Below are 20,387 nucleotides of genomic sequence, written 5' to 3'. Positions count from 1 at the left end.
ATTCAGTGCAGTGAGGAAAACTGCAAAGAACGGTACCTAGGCGAAACCAAACAGCCACTTCACAAAAGACTTTATCAGCACAGACGACACGCTAACTCAGGATTACAGAGCGCCGTGCATTTGCATTTAAAAGCTACAAACCACACATTTGAAGACAGCGAGGTGAAGATTCTTAGTAGAGAGAAGAGTTGGTTTGAACGGGGCGTCAAGGAAGCCATTTTTGTGAAGAAAGAGAACCCCTCTTTGAACAGAAATGGTGGTCTGAGATTTAATCTGCCCAAAGTCTATCAGAGTGTATTATCACCTTGGTCACGCCTATCACATGCTAATCAGGCACTTAACAGTGATGAAGTAGATGCAGCCAGAGAATAATAGGCCTGATTACTGATTACTGGGCCATCCTGAAACTATTAGGTCAGTTTCAGGTGAAACTAGCTATTTACAGATACTCAGGCAGATTCCCTCCTGAGGGCAGGGCTTATGTAACTCAGAGTAGCTTAAATTTCCAGTTCCCGTCCAATTTTTTCACAATTGAGAATGACTTCCGGATGGGAGCCGAAATGTCTTGATTCTGAAAACAGTGTCCAGATGACTACGACTGAAACCTTTTCTACGATCTTCCTATTGTCTTTTCCTCTGCTCATTCCTTTTTTCATTTTTCATCTGCAATTCATGTCAGAATCAGAAACAGGTTTATTGCCAAGTAGGTTTTCACGCTCAAGGAATTTGCCTTGGTGTTGTTGAGCATAACGGTCAAAATAACAAAGAGATAAGAAAACAAGTACTGTAAAAGTCAAGAGTCATAAAATAGAAATTTAAAATTAAAATGTGTAAATTTAAATTATTCTAAAATGAAGAGCTGTACAGTATTTAAAATGAAGAAGAAAGAATGTGCAAATGTTCACAGTATAAAGAAAAAACAATATGTGCAATGTGTGGGGGAAAAAAACCTAGAGATTTTCAAAAATGGATGTGGAGACTTTATGTTAATGTGTAGTATTCATTAATCCTTACTCTTTTGAGATTAATTTGACTCTTTCTTTCTCTACTCTTATAACCATTTCATCTCTCCGTCCACCAGGAGCACTTTTTAGAGGTGGTGGGAGGTCAGGAGTTCCTGTTGCTCCCAGTGGAGGAGATAGAGAGGCTGCTCACGTCTGATGATGTCAACGTGCCAGACGAAGAAACTGTAGTAACCTCTTTGCTAACGTGGGTCAGTCATGATGCCGTCACACGGGAACGTCACCTACCCTTGCTGCTGGCTCACATCCGACTGCCACTGCTGCAGCCACAGGTAAGAGCTGCAATGAACTCTGTTCCCCCAGTAGTTGGTAGAGACCAAAACAGATCTTAAAGAGAAGAGAGGGAATATTGGACTTTCATCAGGTGGACAGAAACATGACTCCAAATAAATGATAATGTTGCTCCGTAACTGCTGGATGTGTAAATGACCAACTGTTTGTTAACACGTTCGCCATATCAACTTAAAATGTGATGATGAAGTGTCAATGGTGTGTTCACGACTTGCAAAAAATCTATTATTGCAGGTTTAATAATCAGATACACCCATCCAACTCTGATACCCCTATCCAATACTCCGTTTTCCCAATTTTATAATCTTTATATCTCACTGCGTTGAACTCATTGGAATCATTTCTAAAGTAACAAGTGGACAGGATTTGCTGTGTCAGCAGCCCGTCATGACTGAATGTGACCTATCGCGGAAAGAGTTTTAAAATGACACTGACAAAGAAACTGTATTAACATGGATTGGTCCCATCATGGCCCGATAACCGATCTCATGAGGTTAGTATTTGCACTGATACTGATTTGGTGTATTAGTTCAATACATCATTATTATTATTATTAACAATAACAATAATAATAATGATTAATAATAATAAGCAGCATGTTAAACAGTTTTATGTCTGTCAGTGTCACAACATTATCAGGTGCCTCTCCATCTTTCCCTTTTTCCTCTGTCTTTTGTTGTCTCTTTTTCTCTCTCACACTCTTACATCAGTTAAATGAGTAATAATGAATCTGCATATTGCTGAGAAGCAAACAGTGAAAAGATTAATTACAAACACTAACAAGAGTTATCTACTGCGTTCATGAGGTTGTTGTCCATTTGTCTTGCTTTGTGGCATCAATCAACACATTTCAAGCTAAAAAACATTAATATTGTAGGAGCTTTGTCAAAGTTGTTTATGTCTTAATCTCTCACAGCAAAGGATGCAGTGAGAATTTGTATCAGTCTTCCTCCTGATGATCTGCTGGTCTTTTTCCACTCACTATTCTCTTTAGGCAATTGGAGGGACAATAGCCATTATGCTAATGGTAGATTACAACCATTACTTTGTCAGGTGTGTGCTTGTGTTTGTGCCTGTGTGTGTGTGTGTGTGTGTGTGTGTGTGTGTATCTCCAATCCTCTCCTCTCTTGATTATCTTGACTGGTAATGTGATGCTGAGAAGTTTATATGCTAGGCAGAACATCAGTTACTGCCTAAGGCATTGGAAGCACAGACAAACACACACATGTTTGAAACCTTAATTATGTGTGATATCTCTCTTAACTGCAGCTAAATTATCTGTTCTCTTTGTCATTTCCCTCACTATATAAAAACTGTAGAGATAACCACCCCATACCCACCCCCCATGTCTTCTTTGCCAGCGTCTATACATCTCCCACGTTTTGCTCTTGTGTGATAAACAGTATGAACACGTCAGCTGAAATCCACAACATATAATCAGGGGAGAAGATGGATGGCAGAGAGGTAAAGCAGTGGAATAGCACTAGAGCAGAGGGTTGATTCAACCTTTAACAGTGTATCACCACCACCACCACCATGCTTAACTGACAAATAAATTAACATTCAGCAACCTCATGAGCTGTGAAATGCCAGTAAAACAAAGTATAAACCTCACACAGACACGACTGATCAATATTCATCAACCAATTATTCGGCTCTCTATCTAGGCCGCCGTGCAATTACTCATCAAGAAGACATCAATGCTCCAAATTAATACCTTTAATCCCTTCTCCCCATCACCACTGTTACACACCCACACACACACAAACATATATACACACACACTTGGTCTAATCTTCTCAGAGGAGCATCTGTGGGCTGTAAATGGGACTGTGTGCACCAAACAGGGCAGTAAGTGTGTGTGGGTGTCTTCATCAACAATGATCATTGATTAATCTGTTGATTATTTTGTCTATTAATCACTTCTCAAAAATTGCAGAAATTAGTAAAAAAAAAAATCTTGCTTCTTTTTTTTTCTGCTTAACTTTCTGAAAAACTGTCCAAAACCCAAATTTATTCAATTCCTTAACATAGAAGACAAAGAAAAGCAGCACTTTTTCTCATATGAGAAGCTGGAACCAGTGACTTTTTGTCATTTTTGCTTGAACAAACTTACAGCTGTGCTAACATGCTGATATTTAGCAGGTATAATGTTTATCATGTTCATCATTTTAGTTTAGCATGTTAGCATGCTAACATTTGCCAAGTAGCACTAAACACAAAGTACAGCTGAGGCTGATGGGAAGGTCATTAGTTTTGCAGGTATTTAGTCACAAACCAAAGTGTTGGACAAAGTAAACTTTGGTCTTGATGAAGGCACTAGAGAAAAAGTCAAAAAGTTAATATGCTTCATTCTCTGTATACCATGGATATCTGTACCAAATTTCATGTCAGCCCATCCAATACTTGTGGAGACATTTCACTCAAAACCACAAATGTAAACCTCATGGTGGCGCTAGAGGTAAAGTTAGTATGCTTCATCCTCTGGGGATCATGAATGTAAGCAACCGACAGTCCGACATTGCCATCCATCTAAAATTATGTAAATGATAATGGAAATATTTGTAGATTAATTTTCAATCAAATAATCGATTAATTGACTAATAGTTTCAGCTCTAGTTAGTGGTGTGTGTGTGTGTGTGTGTGTGTGTGTGTGTGTGCATGTGCGTGTAGTGGGGATGGTGCAAAGGCAGACTGTTCCTAAAAAGTCAGGATGGAGATCGGTAAGAGCATGTCATGCAAGGGAAATGGGAGAGGAGTAAAGCATGAGAAATATACATAGCTGGGAGATGTGTGTTTCTGTCTGTATGTGAGAGTGTTTGTCAAGTGTCCATGCTGTCTTTTTTTGTGTTTGTCAAGTGTCCATGCTGTCTTTTTTTTTTTGTCCAAGTGTGAGCTGAAACAGAGAGGGGAGAATTATTTTCTCGCTCCCCACTGCGAGGTAAAGAGAGGACAGAGAGGAGAAGGTGGGACACCTGCAAGATTCAGTCTTGTCTGGTCCTCCGCGTTCAATCCTTCACAGCATGATGGATAAATTGCACAGGAGAGAACAGTTTTCTATCTCTGTCCTTTTTTATCACACACACACACACACACACACACAAATAGGGTTCACCCTAATTTGTCCCTCGGTGATTGTATGCATTGGTAGCATGGTTTCACCCTGGCGTGTAAGCTGCTTATCCATTTAGCATGCTTGCTTTACGCTCTCCACGTCTGGCTGGGAAAATTGATTTTATATTCAGTGACCAAATTTAATTATTTGGGGTAGTGGGATTTCTGGCGGAGGAAAAAGAGGGTATAAAAGTGTTTTTTTTCTCTCTCTTTTATCAAATATCCTCTATTATAGTTGTTCTCTTTGATTGAATGTTAGCAGCCATGTCTGAATGTCCCCACTGACTTAGCTTCAGCCAGCACACAGACATACATGCTGGTATATACACACACACACGCAGTCTGGAAACTTAAAATTGCTTTTATAAAAAAAAATCAGTCTCCTCTGGAAACTCTACTGCTTTCCATCTATTAACACACACACATACGCAAACACACACCTATCTAAATGTAAATCATGTAATTCATGTCTTCTTGCCTTCAGGGAAAACTTGCTTCTCATCACCCTGCCGCGCTCACAGGCAGAGATTTCCTGTGGATGTATTTTAAGGAACAGACTGGTGTATTGAAGTGCTGCATGCTGCAGCCCCTGGCTGTGTGTGTGTGTGTGTGTGTGTGTGTGTGTGTGTGTGTACGTGCGTGTGATCATAGATGAGGTTAAAGGGTATGAAAGCTGATGAGATGTTGAGGACAGATTAGTCGTCCAGTGTGTCTGATGATCAGTGTGTGCGTGCTCTTGTGTATGTATGTGTAAGCACTAATGGCTGCTGGTCTGATCTGATCTAATCTCTCAATCAATGAGAGAGCAGCTTTCTTTCGACCCTCAGACCTCCACAATCAGTGATAACATCGTAACCCACACTGGCCTACACCCGCAGTACACACACACACACACACACACACACACACACACCTTGCATTTGTTTCAACTGCTTGTTGATAGCAGTTGTCACATGTCCCCTGTGTGTCCATATATGCGTTTTTGTATGTGTGTGTAGTTCTTGGCAGACCTGGAGTCCAACCCTCTGTTCCGGGACAGTATGGAGTGCCAGCGGCTGCTGATGGAGGGGATGAAGTATCACCTCTTGCCCCAACGCCGGCCCCTGCTTCAGAGTCCCCGCACCCGGCCCCGCAAGGCCACCGTTGGGGCCATGTTCGCCGTAGGGGGCATGGATGCTACGAAAGGTAGAACAGTCACTTACACATAACCACACACATCCAGACATTATTTACATATATAATAATTGTAGTTAGTGTTGTATATTTTTAGTTTCTAGTCATTTTTGTTATTCAGTCGTACACCGTAGAGAGCTGACAAGAAATAAAAGGGAGAGGGGGTGGACATATTGACCAGTGACATTGCAATTATGTGGTCAGCATCTTAGATAGAGGTGCAATAATTAGTCAATCAAACAAAAAATGTATCACTATTGTGATAATCGATTAATTAAATTTTTCGATGAAAAATGCAAACTATTCTCTGGTTCCAGTTTCTCAAATGTGAGCATTTTTTTTGTTTTTCTTTGTCTTGTGTGATAATGAACTGAATATCTTTGCATTTTGGTCTGCTGGTCGGACTGAAAAAAAGTAAATAGAATAAGCCACCTTCAGCTCAGGGAAATTGTGGTGCTCATTTTTCACTATTCTCTGACATTTTACTGACAATCGATTAACCAAGAAAATAATGGGCAGAGTAATCGATTAATGAAAGTAATAATTAGTTGCAGCCCTAATGTTGTACATTGTACATTGTATAAAAGAAGACGAAAATTCACAGGCATTTTCTCTTAACAATGGCTTAATGGAATAACTATCAGACATGTCTTTAGCGGAGATCATCATCAAACAGAGCTCATTGATCCATGTGTGCTGGCAGGCTCTGTGTCTCTACACACAAATACAGTCTACTGTTGGGGAGTAAATGAAAGTGGTGTAGTCCTACATTGACCTGATGTCTCGAGAATGGGTCTCCTGGTCCGGTTCATCAGTATTCTACACATTGTGTTAAGAATGGGAAGAAAAACGACAAATGTGTTGCTGAGAAGGTACGGATAAATGTTCCGGAGCAGGATGCAGCCACACTAACTCCATGTAGTTGGACAGTTTAAAATTAGATCTCATCAAGCGCCACAGTTTTATTTTACATGTTCTTCTGTTGTTTTCTCCAGGTGCTACCAGTATCGAGCAGTACTGTCTGCGTCGGGACACATGGAGGCAGGTAGCCACCATGAGTGGACGGAGACTACAGTTTGGTGTAGCTGTCCTAGACGGCCGTCTCTATGTGGTGGGCGGCCGAGATGGACTCAAGACCCTCAACACTGTGGAGTGTTACAATCCGCACAGCAAGTCCTGGAGCGTCATGCCTCCCATGTCCACACACAGGCATGGCTTAGGTGAGCCTAAACGTGATATACGTACAGTACAAGCTGAAAAGGGCTCGGAAAGGTAGATTAGTCTTAGTCTTGAGGGGGATGGATAATGTGCCTGTTATTTGTATTTTGAGTATGGTATTATACAGATACAAGTATTTTAAAGATAATTTTGATTTATTCATTGTTTTTGTGATGTTTTATAGATGCTCAAACAATTGTCTTTTCGCTCCAAACACAGTGAGGTCAAAGGTCAGTTTCAGCTAAAGAACAGCACCTCTGCCGTCATGCTCACCAGTGTGGATTGAACCGGTGTATCTTGTTTGGAAGACAGTCTCCCCACTCACTGTGCAAGCCTACTATCACAATGACAAAATTTAAAAAGCGTGCTGTGCTGGTGCTTCATTGTTTTTATAAATGCGTGCATGTGTGTGAAGGGAGGTGGGGATTCAGACACACACATCTGGCACCACAGATGTTCTGGCAGATAAATCCCTTGAGTATGGAGGTGTCAACATTCTGTTAACTCTGCACGCCTAATACCGTGGGTGTGGTTGCACACACACAATAAAAACTCACATTGTTGTCCTAAATCAGTGTGGTTTTATGAGCTTGTCCAAGCTGATAATGTTTTGGTAAGTTGCCATGATTTAATTATGTATGTGTGGTTGTGTATCGCAGGTGTAGCTGTCCTAGAGGGGCCCATGTATGCCGTAGGAGGACATGATGGCTGGAGCTACCTCAGTACAGTGGAGAGGTAAGAGGATACTCCGAACTGCTTTATTCAATGTTGTTTACTCTGCTTAAAGGATCAGTTCACCCACATTACAAAAAATATATATGTATTTTCTCACTTGCCTCTTGATGTTGTCATGTAGATAGTTGTGGTTTTATTTGACCAGGTTTTAAGATATTTGCCTCTGAGATTTTTGACTCCATTCCAATACAATGAGGCGACAGTTTCATGACCGATCATAGGGACTATTTCTTCAGTTGAAAAACTGCAGTTTTGGTAGATTATCTAGAGTAACACAGGATCTGTTTTTGGAAAGATATGTTGCTCCTGAAAGACTGATGTGAAAAAACAGTCTCTTAACTGCACTATATATTTCATCACTCGTTGGAACATTGTTAGAAGTTCAGATTAGCCATTATGTTTTACTATGTGCAGGACTGAGAAGTTGTTTACATCATTTTTACTAGGTGGGACCCCCAAGCTCGCCAGTGGAGCTTTGTTGCGAGTATGGCTACACCCAGAAGCACAGTGGGAGTAGCTGTACTCAATGGCAAGTAAGTAAGAGCTCACAAATCCACTCACGCATTGCTTCACACATCTACACTATATCCATGTTAAAGATTCAATATTAGCATATGTAGCACTTAACGTGCCTTTAGTTGTCTGTTTGTTGACATCTTGCTCTTGTTCCTATGGACACTGTATGTATTTATTGCAAGTCACTTTGGACAAAAGCATCAGCTAAATTAATGTAATTTAATAGATTGTTGACATTTGACCAGAAATTACACAAAGATTGCCTCACTGTACAAAAGACAGAGTGTCAGTTATACTGTATAACTATACACATATAGATTCCCCGCCACCCCATATGTAGCTCATAACAGTACGTAACCTCTGTATGCCATAAAAATTGTCAGTTAATAAGCAAAATCCAGTTCTCGTAGTTTGGAGTGCAGAGACCAATGGAGAACATTTTTCAATGGCTTGAAACCAAACAGTTTTGGTCCTGCAGCTAAGCCCCTAAGCTTTTTATCCAGAGGAGAAAAAATACGAATTTGTCGTGTCTCTGCTTGTTTGGAAGATGAAGGTAACAGAAGTAATGTTATGTTACTGTAACTGCTATGGGAAATGCCTCCTTTCCTGTACAGACACACTGCAATATCAAATAGTAATGGAAAAGGTGACAATACTCAGCGCACACACACACACACACAGTCACTCGTGCACAAATGCACATTAAAATAGTGGGATTTGATAAGTTCAGGACTTGAGTCTCCTCACTTGCTTCAGAATTTATTAGAATTGCAATATTGCTCCGTTGTTTTTAGTATTCAGTGCCTCAGAGAAATGCTTTATAGATGCAAATTAATACAGAAACAACTGATTTGGCTAAGCATGCCCAGCAGTTGTGTGTGTGTGCGTGTGTGTGTGTGTGTGCGCGTGTGTGCCAGGCAGCATGCATTCGTAATTGTGCATGTATGTGTTGCGTATTCTCTGGGCTCTTTTCCTGATGGAGCTCATTACATGCTTGACTGGTTCTGATGCACTTCTTTCTTTGCCCTCCCAACTCCACATCCATGGATGTGTGTGTACACGCACACACACACACATACACACTGAGTGACTGCTCGGGGTTGTGATGCCCCAAGAGTGTTGGCTGATTGATTTTGCTCACCTCATATTGTCCCCAAATCCTGCACAACACACGCACACACACACACACACACAAATACACCCTTATACCATCTGTTTCAGTGTCACAAAATTGAAAAGGGACTACCAGAGTCTAGAAATGTGCGCAGTGTTTTGTGTGCGTGTGTGTGTGTGTGTGTGTGTGTGTGTGTGTGTGTGTCCGTCCACAGGGATAACACCATCGTCTTTCTTCCTCAGGTTGTATGCAGTAGGAGGTCGTGACGGCTCATCCTGCCTGCGCTCAGTGGAGTGTTTCGACCCCCACACCAACAGGTCAGAGACGAGGGACTTTTGACCTGAATTAATTGCCGCCTCCTGCTTTATTTCCTGTCTGCTGTTCTTTCTCATGTGCTTTTAAGGTTATTTACCCACAGATCAAAGGAGACAGCTAACCCTCTCAGAATGGGAAACAACTTCTGTTTATCAAGTACATTCATTAATGTCTTCACTGGAAGGGCTGAGACGAGGTTCTTATTGGTCCGAGGCAAATAATCTCCTTTTTTTTAGGTTTTCTTCAGTGTTGCATGTTATTTTTCTCTTGTTCTTTCTGATGCTTAAACTTCCATCTACAGGTGGAATGGTTGTGCTCCGATGGCTAAAAGGCGTGGAGGTGTGGGTGTGGCCACTTGGCATGGCTTCCTGTACGCCATCGGAGGTCATGATGCTCCAGCCTCATCCCTTGCATCTCGACTAAGTGACTGTGTGGAGAGGTGAGTCTGTATGTACTGTGTGTGTGTGTGTGTGTGTGGGTGTGTGTGTGTGCTTGTGTGCCATTTGATAAAAGCGATATAACAGATGTATCATACGTATTGCTGTTTGAAATGTAAAATTCGCAGTGCACAATTTATTGTGTGATGTTAAAATATGCATAGGTTTTTTTTCATGTCATTTGTGTTATATTTGATCTTTCAGGTCATGGCTGTTTTAAAAGTCACTATATATAAAATGTTATACATTATATTACAGTGTCTTTTAAATTATAAATATTACATATTTGTTTATAGAAAAATGAAAAACAGTCCTGGTGAAAGTTGGCACAGTCTGTGATGCTTTCAGACCTGTAGGATGTTGCTGGGGGGTGCCAACGTCTGAACTTTTAAAATTCTACACATAGTGGTTTTAGTTCATAGTTCAACATTGTGAGAAGATTGAGAAGATTGATACTACTCTGTCATTGTGTGAAGTATTGAGCTGGAGGCAGGGCATGGTTAGCTTAGCATAAAGACTGGAAGCGGGGAAACTAATTAACACATTGTATCTCATTTGTTAAAGTGGTACACAAACAGAAGACAGTTTGTGGTTTTAGGGGGAGTTATGTGGTGTAACTATTTCCTGACAAATAGTTTCCATCTGTACAACACTGGTACCGTACCTAGCAACCTCACAGTGTTGACGAGACTCCAGATACTGTGCCAAGAAATACTCCTACTAAAACAAGAGATTCTGGGATATGCAATTTATTGTAGCATTTTCACTTTTACAGCATGTTACTTAATGAGCTTTAGCGTTGCTGGTAGTGTGTTTTTGAAGAGCCAGGCTATTGGCTGTTTCCCCCAGGTTCCAGTCTTAATGCTAAGTCGCCTCCTTGTTCCAGCTCTACACGTAATGCACAGAAATGAGATTAATATCGATCTTCTCATCTAACTCTCGGAAAGGAGGCGAATAACTGTATTTCCCAAAATGTTAAACTATGGACCATGGTCTGGAATAGAACTTAATTTCTCACTTTGTGTGCTGTGTGAACCTGTTCGTGTTGTGTGTGTGTGTGTGTGTGTGTGTGGTGTCTGTGTACAGGTATGACCCTCAGACAGATGTGTGGACGGCAGTTGCCCCCATGAGCATCAGCAGAGATGCCGTAGGTGTTTGTCTCCTTGGTGACCACCTCTATGCTGTGGGCGGTTATGACGGGCAGGTGTATCTCAATACTGTAGAAGCTTACGACCCTCAGACAAATGAGTGGACACAGGTACACACACTGAAACACACACAAATGCAACACACGCACATTTAAATGCAGTTTATATACTGTTTGTTTGGAAGGAAAGAGTCTGTACAATTTAATAAGCTCTTTTCTCTTATAGTACACACATACGCAGCAGATTTATATGCATGCACATGCTCATACACATTGACTGTAGTTCAGTAAAAACAAGTAATAAATCATGATGTACACCAGTAAAGTTGTTATATAAACACACAGTCACAGTTTGACCTTCTTCCAGCTCCTCTCGCATGTATCTTGGCATGTTTTCATTGTTATGTAAATGTGTGTTTTCCTCATGCTAATATTGTCCTTGGCACCGCAGCACTAGTGGAAAGATGGGACTGTTTCAAAGTTGAACAATCTCATTCAACAGAAGTGTATCGCACTTCAGTTTATACCTCATCTCCTGCATAGCCCCAGAGGATTTCTAACCAAAGTCGCTGGAAATCTGCTATTTTGGAGACACGCACCATGCTGAGAACAAGAGGGGGTGTAGGGTGGGCGGATATAGAATACAGAGAACACTCAAACTGACACAGAGGGATGAGGACAAACTGAGATGTGAGGGGACATGTTGAGACCATTAAATGTGTCCTCTGTTTCTGTCAGAAACTGAAACAAACAAACCAGTGGATGGGTTGTCTGTCCTGTCCTAGTAGCATCACTCCCCCTGCTTGCTTTAGCACAAATCTGTCAATCTTTTTACTTCCAAGACAGATAACATGAGTGGTAAGTTCATGTTTAAAATTAGGTGACAGACAGACAGCTTTGACTACCTGTGGCTACAAAAACTAAGAGGACTAGAGGACAAACAAAAGACACAAAGCTTCCCTTAGAGCCAAAGGATTATCGTTACTCCCTGCTGTGCTGAAGTCAGTGTTTCCTTGCGGGAAGCGACAAGGTCTGAGCCAAGACGCCAACTATCAGTGTTGTACATACCCTACATTCACATAATAATCCAGTCCCTTACATTGGCTAACTGAGTTCATTCTTGACCTTGGAAATAACAGTTGGCAAAACAATCTCACCTCAAGGTCCATTTAGTAGTTGTTCCAGAGCTTTCCCTCATATCATATGATCTCTATCAACAGATGGAGTTGGCCAGTTAAATCTGCAATAACAAGTTTTGACCCCTTGGGGGCAGCTGAAACAAGCTGTGCACACAGCACTGACACATTATCACTTTTTAAGTTGATATGGCGAACTTGTTAACAAACAGTTGCCTATTTACACATCAAGCAGACACAGAGCAACATTATGATTCATTTGGAGTTGTGTTTCTGGACACCTGATGAATTTAAGTCCAATAGTCACTCTCTTTTAGCTCTGTTTTTGGTCTCTACCAAGTCCTGAGGGAAATATCTGTCTCTTTAGCTGCTAAATGCTCCACTGTGTTCACCAGCTAGTCGCTAACTGTGTCTGTCTGCGGTTTGGTGCTGAGCAGGTAGTGTACAGAGGGGTTTTAGAGCTTTCTCGCTGAAAACAGCTGGCTGCTGCAGCTGAAAACGACGCTATGAGAATAGTGAGAGTGAAAGGTGGGATATGCAATTCTGGAGAAATCCAATACCATGACAAATACCATGATATAGAGCGAATAACGACACATCAAGTAATGTAACTAACGTTAGCTAGGTTGTGGGTTAGCAAACTGTCCCTACAGTTGCTGCTGCGAAGCCAGAGAGTTTCCCAGAGCCAGCAAACCGGCTCCAGACAGCGATACTCACAACTATCCTGCTACTATAGCTAACATCACAACAACAGCATATCTTGGCAAACTAGAAAGTAAGCTGAATGTCCGTGGGCAAGTCATTTAACGTTACCTGACACACAAATCATGGCTGGAGTAGTGCTGTGTGGCCACACAGCATGGGTCCGAGCCACTTTTGTTTATTTCACATTTACAGACCCAGGACTGTGTACAAACACAGGAGTTTGTTTGGGGTTAGTTAGCTAATGAGCCGTGAGGAGATATATGCTGAATTTGACAAAAAGGTGTGTATTGGATTAAAATCGCATACCCCACCTTGAACCAAGGCAGTAAAGTTGAGGGCCAGAAAACTAAAAGCTGAAACTTGCGATAAAGCTCCATAAAGCCGAAGGCAGCTGCAGAGTCGGGGATAATTCTCTATTCATCATTACGAGCGACCTATTAAACATTATACATATTCATTTGATCCATTGTTATTACAAAAATATTGACTATAGAGGCTTTAAAGACTTCTCATCCGTGTTGGGATAAAAGTGTTCAAGATTGATGACTGTGAAGTGACTGTGTATCCAATAGGTTTTTTTTGTTTTTGTTTTTTTTAAAAGCCCCCAAAAATGTAATCGAATTTTCCCAACTCCAGACAGGAGCATGTGATCTTTTAACACATGACATGAAAATGACATGATTTCACAGAACTACACTGATTTTATAGTTCTAGACAATCCTATGCTGCACCTTTTTAGTACCCAGCTGTGACTGTGATTCTTGTGTTTTCTTTGTCTTTCCAGGTAGCACCTCTGTGTGTGGGCAGGGCAGGAGCATGTGTGGTGGCCGTCAGACTGTGAAAACACAAACACCAACATTCAATGGCGGACTGTGCATGATGTGGCTCACAGACCCTCTTCTTTGTCACCGCTGACGTGGTCACTGAATTTACACCAAGAAACACATCTGCCTGCCAGCATGTGACCAACACGGGGAAGAGACAGACTGATTACAGAATACACTTCAGGTTTTACACTTCGGCAAAGTCAAATTTTACTCTCCTTAACCACTGCCTATCATTGATTTTAATGTTTAGGGTTGATTTCTATTAAAGTTTTCATATTTCAACATCCTAATAACTTCTGCCACAGAAGTGAACCGACACCCATGACGAGGACGAAACTGCAGCGTTTATATGAGCATGACAGAACGGTTGTCTAACAGCTTTTTTTTTTCTTGCCTAATATTTTGTTCCTGTAGACAAGGTGGGACTCACACACACACACACACACACATAAACCTGCTTTCAGCCCCAATTTCTGCTGACAGAAAGGTGAGAGACAGAGAGATTGTCAAGACTGTTGAGATGCCTCAGCATTTTACGCTCTCGGTTTTCCTAACAATATCTGATGGTGTGTATTGATACTATTTTAATACTGTATATTCACTATTATTTTATGCTGCAGTTGGCAAGTGCCCTCCTCCTCTTTCTTTCCCTTTCTTGCCCGCTGACAGATGAAAAAAAGACTTTTGACATAATCAGCACAACCTTATGAACAGCCATACTGTAAGAAACTGTGACGCTCTTTATTCTTTTCAGTCAAAAACATATCACACTTTATCTAATAGTTCTGTGTATGTCTTCCATGTTGCACACAGTGTACTGGGATATGCAATTTATTGTAGCCTTTTTACAAGCTATACTGGCAAATTATCCAACTTTGTGCTTTTTCTTTTGTTGTTTTAACCTTGTAATTCTGCCATTGTTCACATAATTGAGGTCTATGAAGCACTGTTATTGGGTTTACAGCCTGAGTAATAATAAGAGTAACTGTGGCCCTTTGTTGATCCCTGTAGGGAAATTTTTATTTTCAATTTCCCACAGAGCACAGGGTCAGCTATTTACAGGCTTGGTTTTATACAGGGTCAGTTGAGCTTTTCTGTCCTACCTTCTTTGTCTCCACTGTAGATGTTTGTGTGTGTGTGTTTGGGTGTTCGGGTGTTCAGAGATTGCAAGGAGTATATTTTTATCTCAAATGAAAATCTTCCCCCTTCCCCTCTCCACATCTTCAATTCCCTGCTGCTTTCTCTTCATACCCATTTTCCCATTTCATCACAACACAATCACACACACATACGCGCACCACTACGTTTTAGAGCAGAATTGGATACCCAGACAAAATGAACAACAGACCATATAATGAGACCATGAATTTAATAACGTTGATTCAGCCGGTGCAATGCTTTGTTTGATGTCGAGTTCAAAGCGTTATTAGATTTGATGCTGCTGCAGACAAAGTATCAGACATTAGTGGAAAATGAAGCCTGTGAAACAACCTTATTTGTGGGCTTGTTTGAGTGAACTTTTACTGTACATGACAAGAAACCTCAAGAATACAAAGATGCTGACTGCAGGTTCAGTACTGACACATGCCACAGTCATTTTATGCTGCACACTTAATTGTGCATTTCCCCTGTGTGTGTGTGTGTGTGTGTGTGTGTGTGTGTGTGTGTGTGTGTGTGTGTGTGTGTGTGTGTGTGTGTGTGTGTGTGTGTACGCAGAAAGCAAACTCTTGACAGTGAGAGGCAAAGCAGGCATCCTGTCTGAACTGACAGATCTAGAGCTAATCTAGCCCCCAGGATGCACTTCACAAACACACATATACACACACACACACTTAATCACACAGCTGAAAGCCAAGTGCTCCAGGAGCCAGAGAAGATTGAAAAGCCTCCCATATTTGCCGGCATGACATCGAAAAAGCAGAGATGGGTAGCTGAGCTGATGTTTATTCAAGCTTAGTGCACTGCCGCATTGTTGTATTTTCCTCCCCTTCAAACCTGTGTGCAGTTTATTTAGAGAGGAATTCTCTTTAGATCAGAGAAGGGTGTCACCTCCACTGTGTAGATGTAGTCAGAGAGTTTGATTTCAGTCAGAGGTTAAAAATAAAGACATTCCAAATCAATCTATATAATTAGTGTATATTATGTACATAAATAAATATAAAATCTGTATGTAGTCTTATTGCATTATGTTGTATATTATACAGTGCACACTAAATATACCATGTGTTATTGTGTGTTTCTTTTTGTACCATGAATTGAGATGAAGAAGTAATAAAATGACGCTTGGTGAGAAATGGTACAGCTGCTCATCTCCTCTTTTTGTACTGAATATTACACCTCCTCTTTTCCAATATAAATTATGTATGTACGATATATATGCTGCTGTAATATGCTGTTATTGGACTTTTATACATTAAAGTCAAGATGTGATTTAAGACTTGTTTCTGGGTTGTTGTTTTTTTGTTGTTTTTTTTCTGTGTAAAATACTAATGTACAACAGTTTAACAATAACTGCTAAATCATGTTTATGGTACAGATGTTTCTGCAAGCAGTTACTATTTGTCACAAAAGCACTCTAAATGCCATTGTGGTGTAAATTTATATGTTTATATGTGGCTCTTATCTTTAACAGCATCCCCATCAGAGCAGCCCTAGCAATGGCCTTTGTGGTTCAAAGGTTTATGTGGTTTTACGCAGGTATTTCTGCATAAGTATGGCTCTAAATTAATTTTCTGGGCCCGGAGATTAATATGAATTCTCATTCCTCTTTAAGTGTGGATGCTCTAACTTAAAAGCTGCAGCCCGAGACAGAGACACAGCAGCAGGTCAAAGCGTTCGCCTGAGTGAAACAAGTGTAAGAGGAAGAGGAATGCTCACAATTTACAGATACTTTAACCCCGGGACAGCCGCCAGTAGCCAAATGATTCACTCTGTTATTTATTGCAAGGGGAGCTTTAAATCATAGCCAGCTCTGACAAACGGCTCCCGGTGGTGCTGAGAAATGACGCCAGTGACCTTGTCTTGCCACCTTAACAGCACCTGTTCCATTACTTGTGACAGGAACAAGAAGGAGACAGAAAGTGCTGACTCCACAAGTTCGACATCCAGATGTAGAAGTTACCTACAAACGTACCAGACATGCAGCTGCACATTTTACCACAACTTTTGTCAGCGCTCTACACAGGTGTACACATCTGCATTTACCAGCTTACTTGCCCAACTGCCCTCCAGTGTGTCAGTGATTTCAGACTTATGCTGCGCAGCCAAACATTGTTCATGACCTCCATCTGCTGAGAAGGATTGTGTGATAAAATCGAAAGCTCCAGAGTAGCTACTAAATGGACCTTGTGGTGAGAGGGTTTTGTCAACTATATTGATACGATGACCATCACAGATGCGTGTATAAAATCACAACCATTTGTCACCTATAACTCTATTTCACTCTGGCCAACACGGTCAGGACAACTTCAGTTTGCATATTAGAGCGTGTTTGTGTGCTTGCATCCTGGTTCTGCAGTCTCGTGATGATTTACTGTCCAGTTTGGACTGATTGACCATTGTTATATAGCAATCAAGACTAGCAATAGAGTGATTTGTTGATCAACAAATGCCCGGAATGTATTTTTCTAATTTGTGCAGCAAAAATTAAGTACATATGTGGTACACAGACTTCTTGTTTAATTAGTGAAGCAGGAAAGTTTAGATTCTGCTGACAAACTGTATCCTGCTCAGTGAGATTGTCCTGCAGGGATAACTAGCAGTCCAACAAGAATTTACCAGCTAATATCAGAATCTTACGGGAATTGTTACGTCCAGTGAACACTTCAGTAGGACTTTACAAACACACTTTCACCTGCAATATTCCTACAACACACCTTCACAACTGAAACATAGACCTATTCTTGTGGGGACTTTTTGAAGGATTATGGAGCAGATTAATTAACTGCAAAAAAAACACAACCAGCAGCTCATTTTCTCTGCAACTGCAAAATTGTGACATTTGACCTCAACACAGTGAGCAGGTGAATTTGATTACATACAGTAAATCACAGACTTTTCATGATTCACTGCAGGATTACAAGATCATTGTATTAAATGGATTTGATTTCTCTTCTTATTGGATGGTATAACACTTCAATTTAAAAAAATTTCTGTGGATTGCAAAAGCACTGAGCCGCTCTACTCACTTGGGGTTTATTGTCTCACTGGCACAAGCATTTCACAACATTCATTTTTCATCTGTTTTTTTTTTCATCTCTCTGCTCTAATTCTACCATTTTGCTTAGAAATCATACAGCTGCTCCCTTCAGTGCATCTTAATGAGATCTGAGTCAGCAGGGTGTTTTCTGCTTCGAGATGCCGGAGCACACTGAGGAATAATTGTGTCACACAGCTGACATTTCATTCCAGCTCCCAGGTCTGTTGAGCAAAAATAAGCTGTGATCCTTCCATCAATATATGGGAAAGTACAGAAGCTTCTGTGTCACCAAGAGTGTTTTCCTCCTTTTTCATCAATAATGAAATAACACAAGAGAAGGAGAACAGAAGTATAGTACAGTGAGCCTGTTCAGTATTGAGTTGGAGAAGCTGAAGATGGTGTTTCCTCTCTTTCAAAGAGCGTCATCGATTGCTTACAGGACAACAGAAAAAATATGATGAGACAGAGCAGATGTTATGAACACTGACGGTGGAGTGATGAAGTCCTGAAAATTGTGCAAGGTTGCCTTCTACTGGATCTGTGGTGGAAGCACACTGTATAAGGATCACAGAATCTACAGAGTGCACTAACATTGTAAGTGCTGTGATGCTTGTGTGGTGTAAGATCGCATTTTCATTTCCTACGTATCATGTATATTCAGTATACTGGCTGTCAGTGAAACCTGTTATCACATGATTAGTGAGGTGGGTAAAGTATGATTTCCAGTTAGTAATTTGATTAATGGACAAATGTAATATTTATTTAAGAAGCTCTGGGAAACTCTCTGGCTTTCCCTTATTCTTAGTATATCATCAACTCATGCAATTTATGAGATTTATGTCACCCTAAAACTGTGAGAAATATATAAAAACATTAGAATTAGAACATTAGAAAAGAGATGTGCAGTGTTTAAAACAAAGTGTTTGGAGTGTGCAAAACATTGACTAAGGAGTTTGTAAATGTTCACAGCATAAAGAATATAAGAATATGTGTGATAAAGATTTGCGTTAATGTAATGCGTCAAGTTAGACATGTAGACTTTACCTTAATGTAACGTGCAGTGTCCATGGGACAGGATGAGAGTCTGTGTCCCGGGCCTTGTTGATTAGGCCAGCTGCAGACGGGAGGAAACTGTTCTTGTGGGGTGAGGTGTTGGCCTTGATGGACCGCAGCTTAAAAAAACACGGATGAGACAAGAAAAGTGGGAAATAAATCCACTGGAGTTGTTCCCCTGTTCATAATCTCTTCTCTGGTGAGAGAACCCTGGGTACTACAGCAGAACACTGAATTAACAAACAAAACAGTGCACACCAACACACTGTGAAGATTGTAAAACTTAGCAATTAAATTTCTGTATTTTTCTGGTGTATTATGAATTATGACATGAATGATAGTCTCAGTATTGCAGTCTGCAGGATGTTAACAAGCTACAATTGGACCAAGGCACCAGATGGGCTCATATATTCAATGAGCTGACTAACACTGCACATGAAGTTGCTGTGACAAAAGAAAATATTAGTTCTATTATCTGCTGAGTTGGACTCCATAAAACATCTCATAAATGTCTGTATTGTTTATTGCAGTTGTTTACTGTACAGGATCCTGTCAGGAGCTCTGAGACAGATGCAGAGCTCAAATCAGTGCTTCCGCTGTTGTAGTGTGTGCATAATGTAATATATCTCGTCAGCAAACACAGCTGGTTGCACACTCAGAGATTATGTACACAGTATAATACCTCAAGGCTGACTTTATATGAGCTTCTTGAATAGCTTTTCTAAAGAGGGAAGGAAACACAGAGAGACTTTCAAACATCTTCTGTTGTTTTAGCTTCACAATCTGTTCACTTTAATCTTCTCTTTTAAGTGGAAGGATTCAGTCCTTGTACATGTCTACATGATTTTCTGACAGTGTCTCTGTTTGCTGTGAGGGAGTAATTTGTTCAAGATCATGAGGAAAATATAATATTATTATAGTAGTATTACTAATACCATTAATGAGAACTCCATTGTGATAGTGTGTCAGTCTGGCAGCATGCGCAATCCAGGACCCTGAAACTGAAGCAGCTAAATGGAATTCAGCCATCATTAATTTCATTATTTACACTTCTGATTTTCCTACAGTGATATGTCAAAATGTCTTCTGTGAAAAAGGCCTATTCAGAGATTTTCAGCCAGCATCTCACATTTGCTGACATTGTACAGCAGACCATCCCACAACAGCAACAAAATTCAGTTAAGTATTGTCCCACATGGGACATTTGGCTTGCAGTATGGCAAAAACAGACTCATCAAAACAAACTCATCCAACAGTAGACAGAATAAAAACGATCAATTTTAAAAAGTTACACAAAATAGGAGCAAAAATAAGTAAAGCAGGTATAAATGAAAACAGCTAAAACCAATAAAAAAAGAACAAGTCATAAAAGAAAACAATGGGACA

The 20,387-nt window shown here is 40.5% G+C and overlaps 1 protein-coding gene and 1 long non-coding RNA gene across 4 annotated transcripts in view; one reads left to right on the top strand and one right to left on the bottom strand.

The window, feature by feature from the left end:
* The window catches only part of klhl5 (kelch-like family member 5), a 55,886-nt gene extending 39,701 nt beyond the window's left edge, over positions 1-16,185 (top strand). For all 3 annotated transcript variants that reach the window (XM_044191156.1, XM_044191157.1, XM_044191155.1), the window contains 9 exons: positions 1,082-1,294; positions 5,426-5,612; positions 6,596-6,820; positions 7,478-7,553; positions 8,000-8,086; positions 9,426-9,500; positions 9,800-9,937; positions 11,022-11,193; positions 13,708-16,185. In XM_044191156.1, the coding sequence (XP_044047091.1) occupies positions 1,082-1,294; positions 5,426-5,612; positions 6,596-6,820; positions 7,478-7,553; positions 8,000-8,086; positions 9,426-9,500; positions 9,800-9,937; positions 11,022-11,193; positions 13,708-13,764 (1,230 nt within the window). In that variant the 3' untranslated portion in view covers positions 13,765-16,185. The remainder of the gene's footprint in view (positions 1-1,081; positions 1,295-5,425; positions 5,613-6,595; positions 6,821-7,477; positions 7,554-7,999; positions 8,087-9,425; positions 9,501-9,799; positions 9,938-11,021; positions 11,194-13,707) is intronic.
* LOC122873876 lies at positions 15,373-20,104 on the bottom strand. Its single transcript, XR_006377524.1, has 3 exons — positions 19,937-20,104; positions 18,993-19,120; positions 15,373-18,486 (listed from the first exon to the last, which is right to left on the bottom strand). It is a non-coding gene; the product is annotated as an uncharacterized LOC122873876 (long non-coding RNA).
* Positions 20,105-20,387: the final 283 nt, after the last annotated feature.

The sequence above is a fragment of the Siniperca chuatsi genome, linkage group LG3 (assembly GCF_020085105.1).
Source record: "Siniperca chuatsi isolate FFG_IHB_CAS linkage group LG3, ASM2008510v1, whole genome shotgun sequence".
In the NCBI taxonomy this organism is placed as follows: Eukaryota; Metazoa; Chordata; class Actinopteri; order Centrarchiformes; family Sinipercidae; genus Siniperca; species Siniperca chuatsi.
The sequence above is the reverse complement of the archived record's forward strand: the minus strand, read 5'-3'. Positions and strand labels throughout refer to the sequence as shown.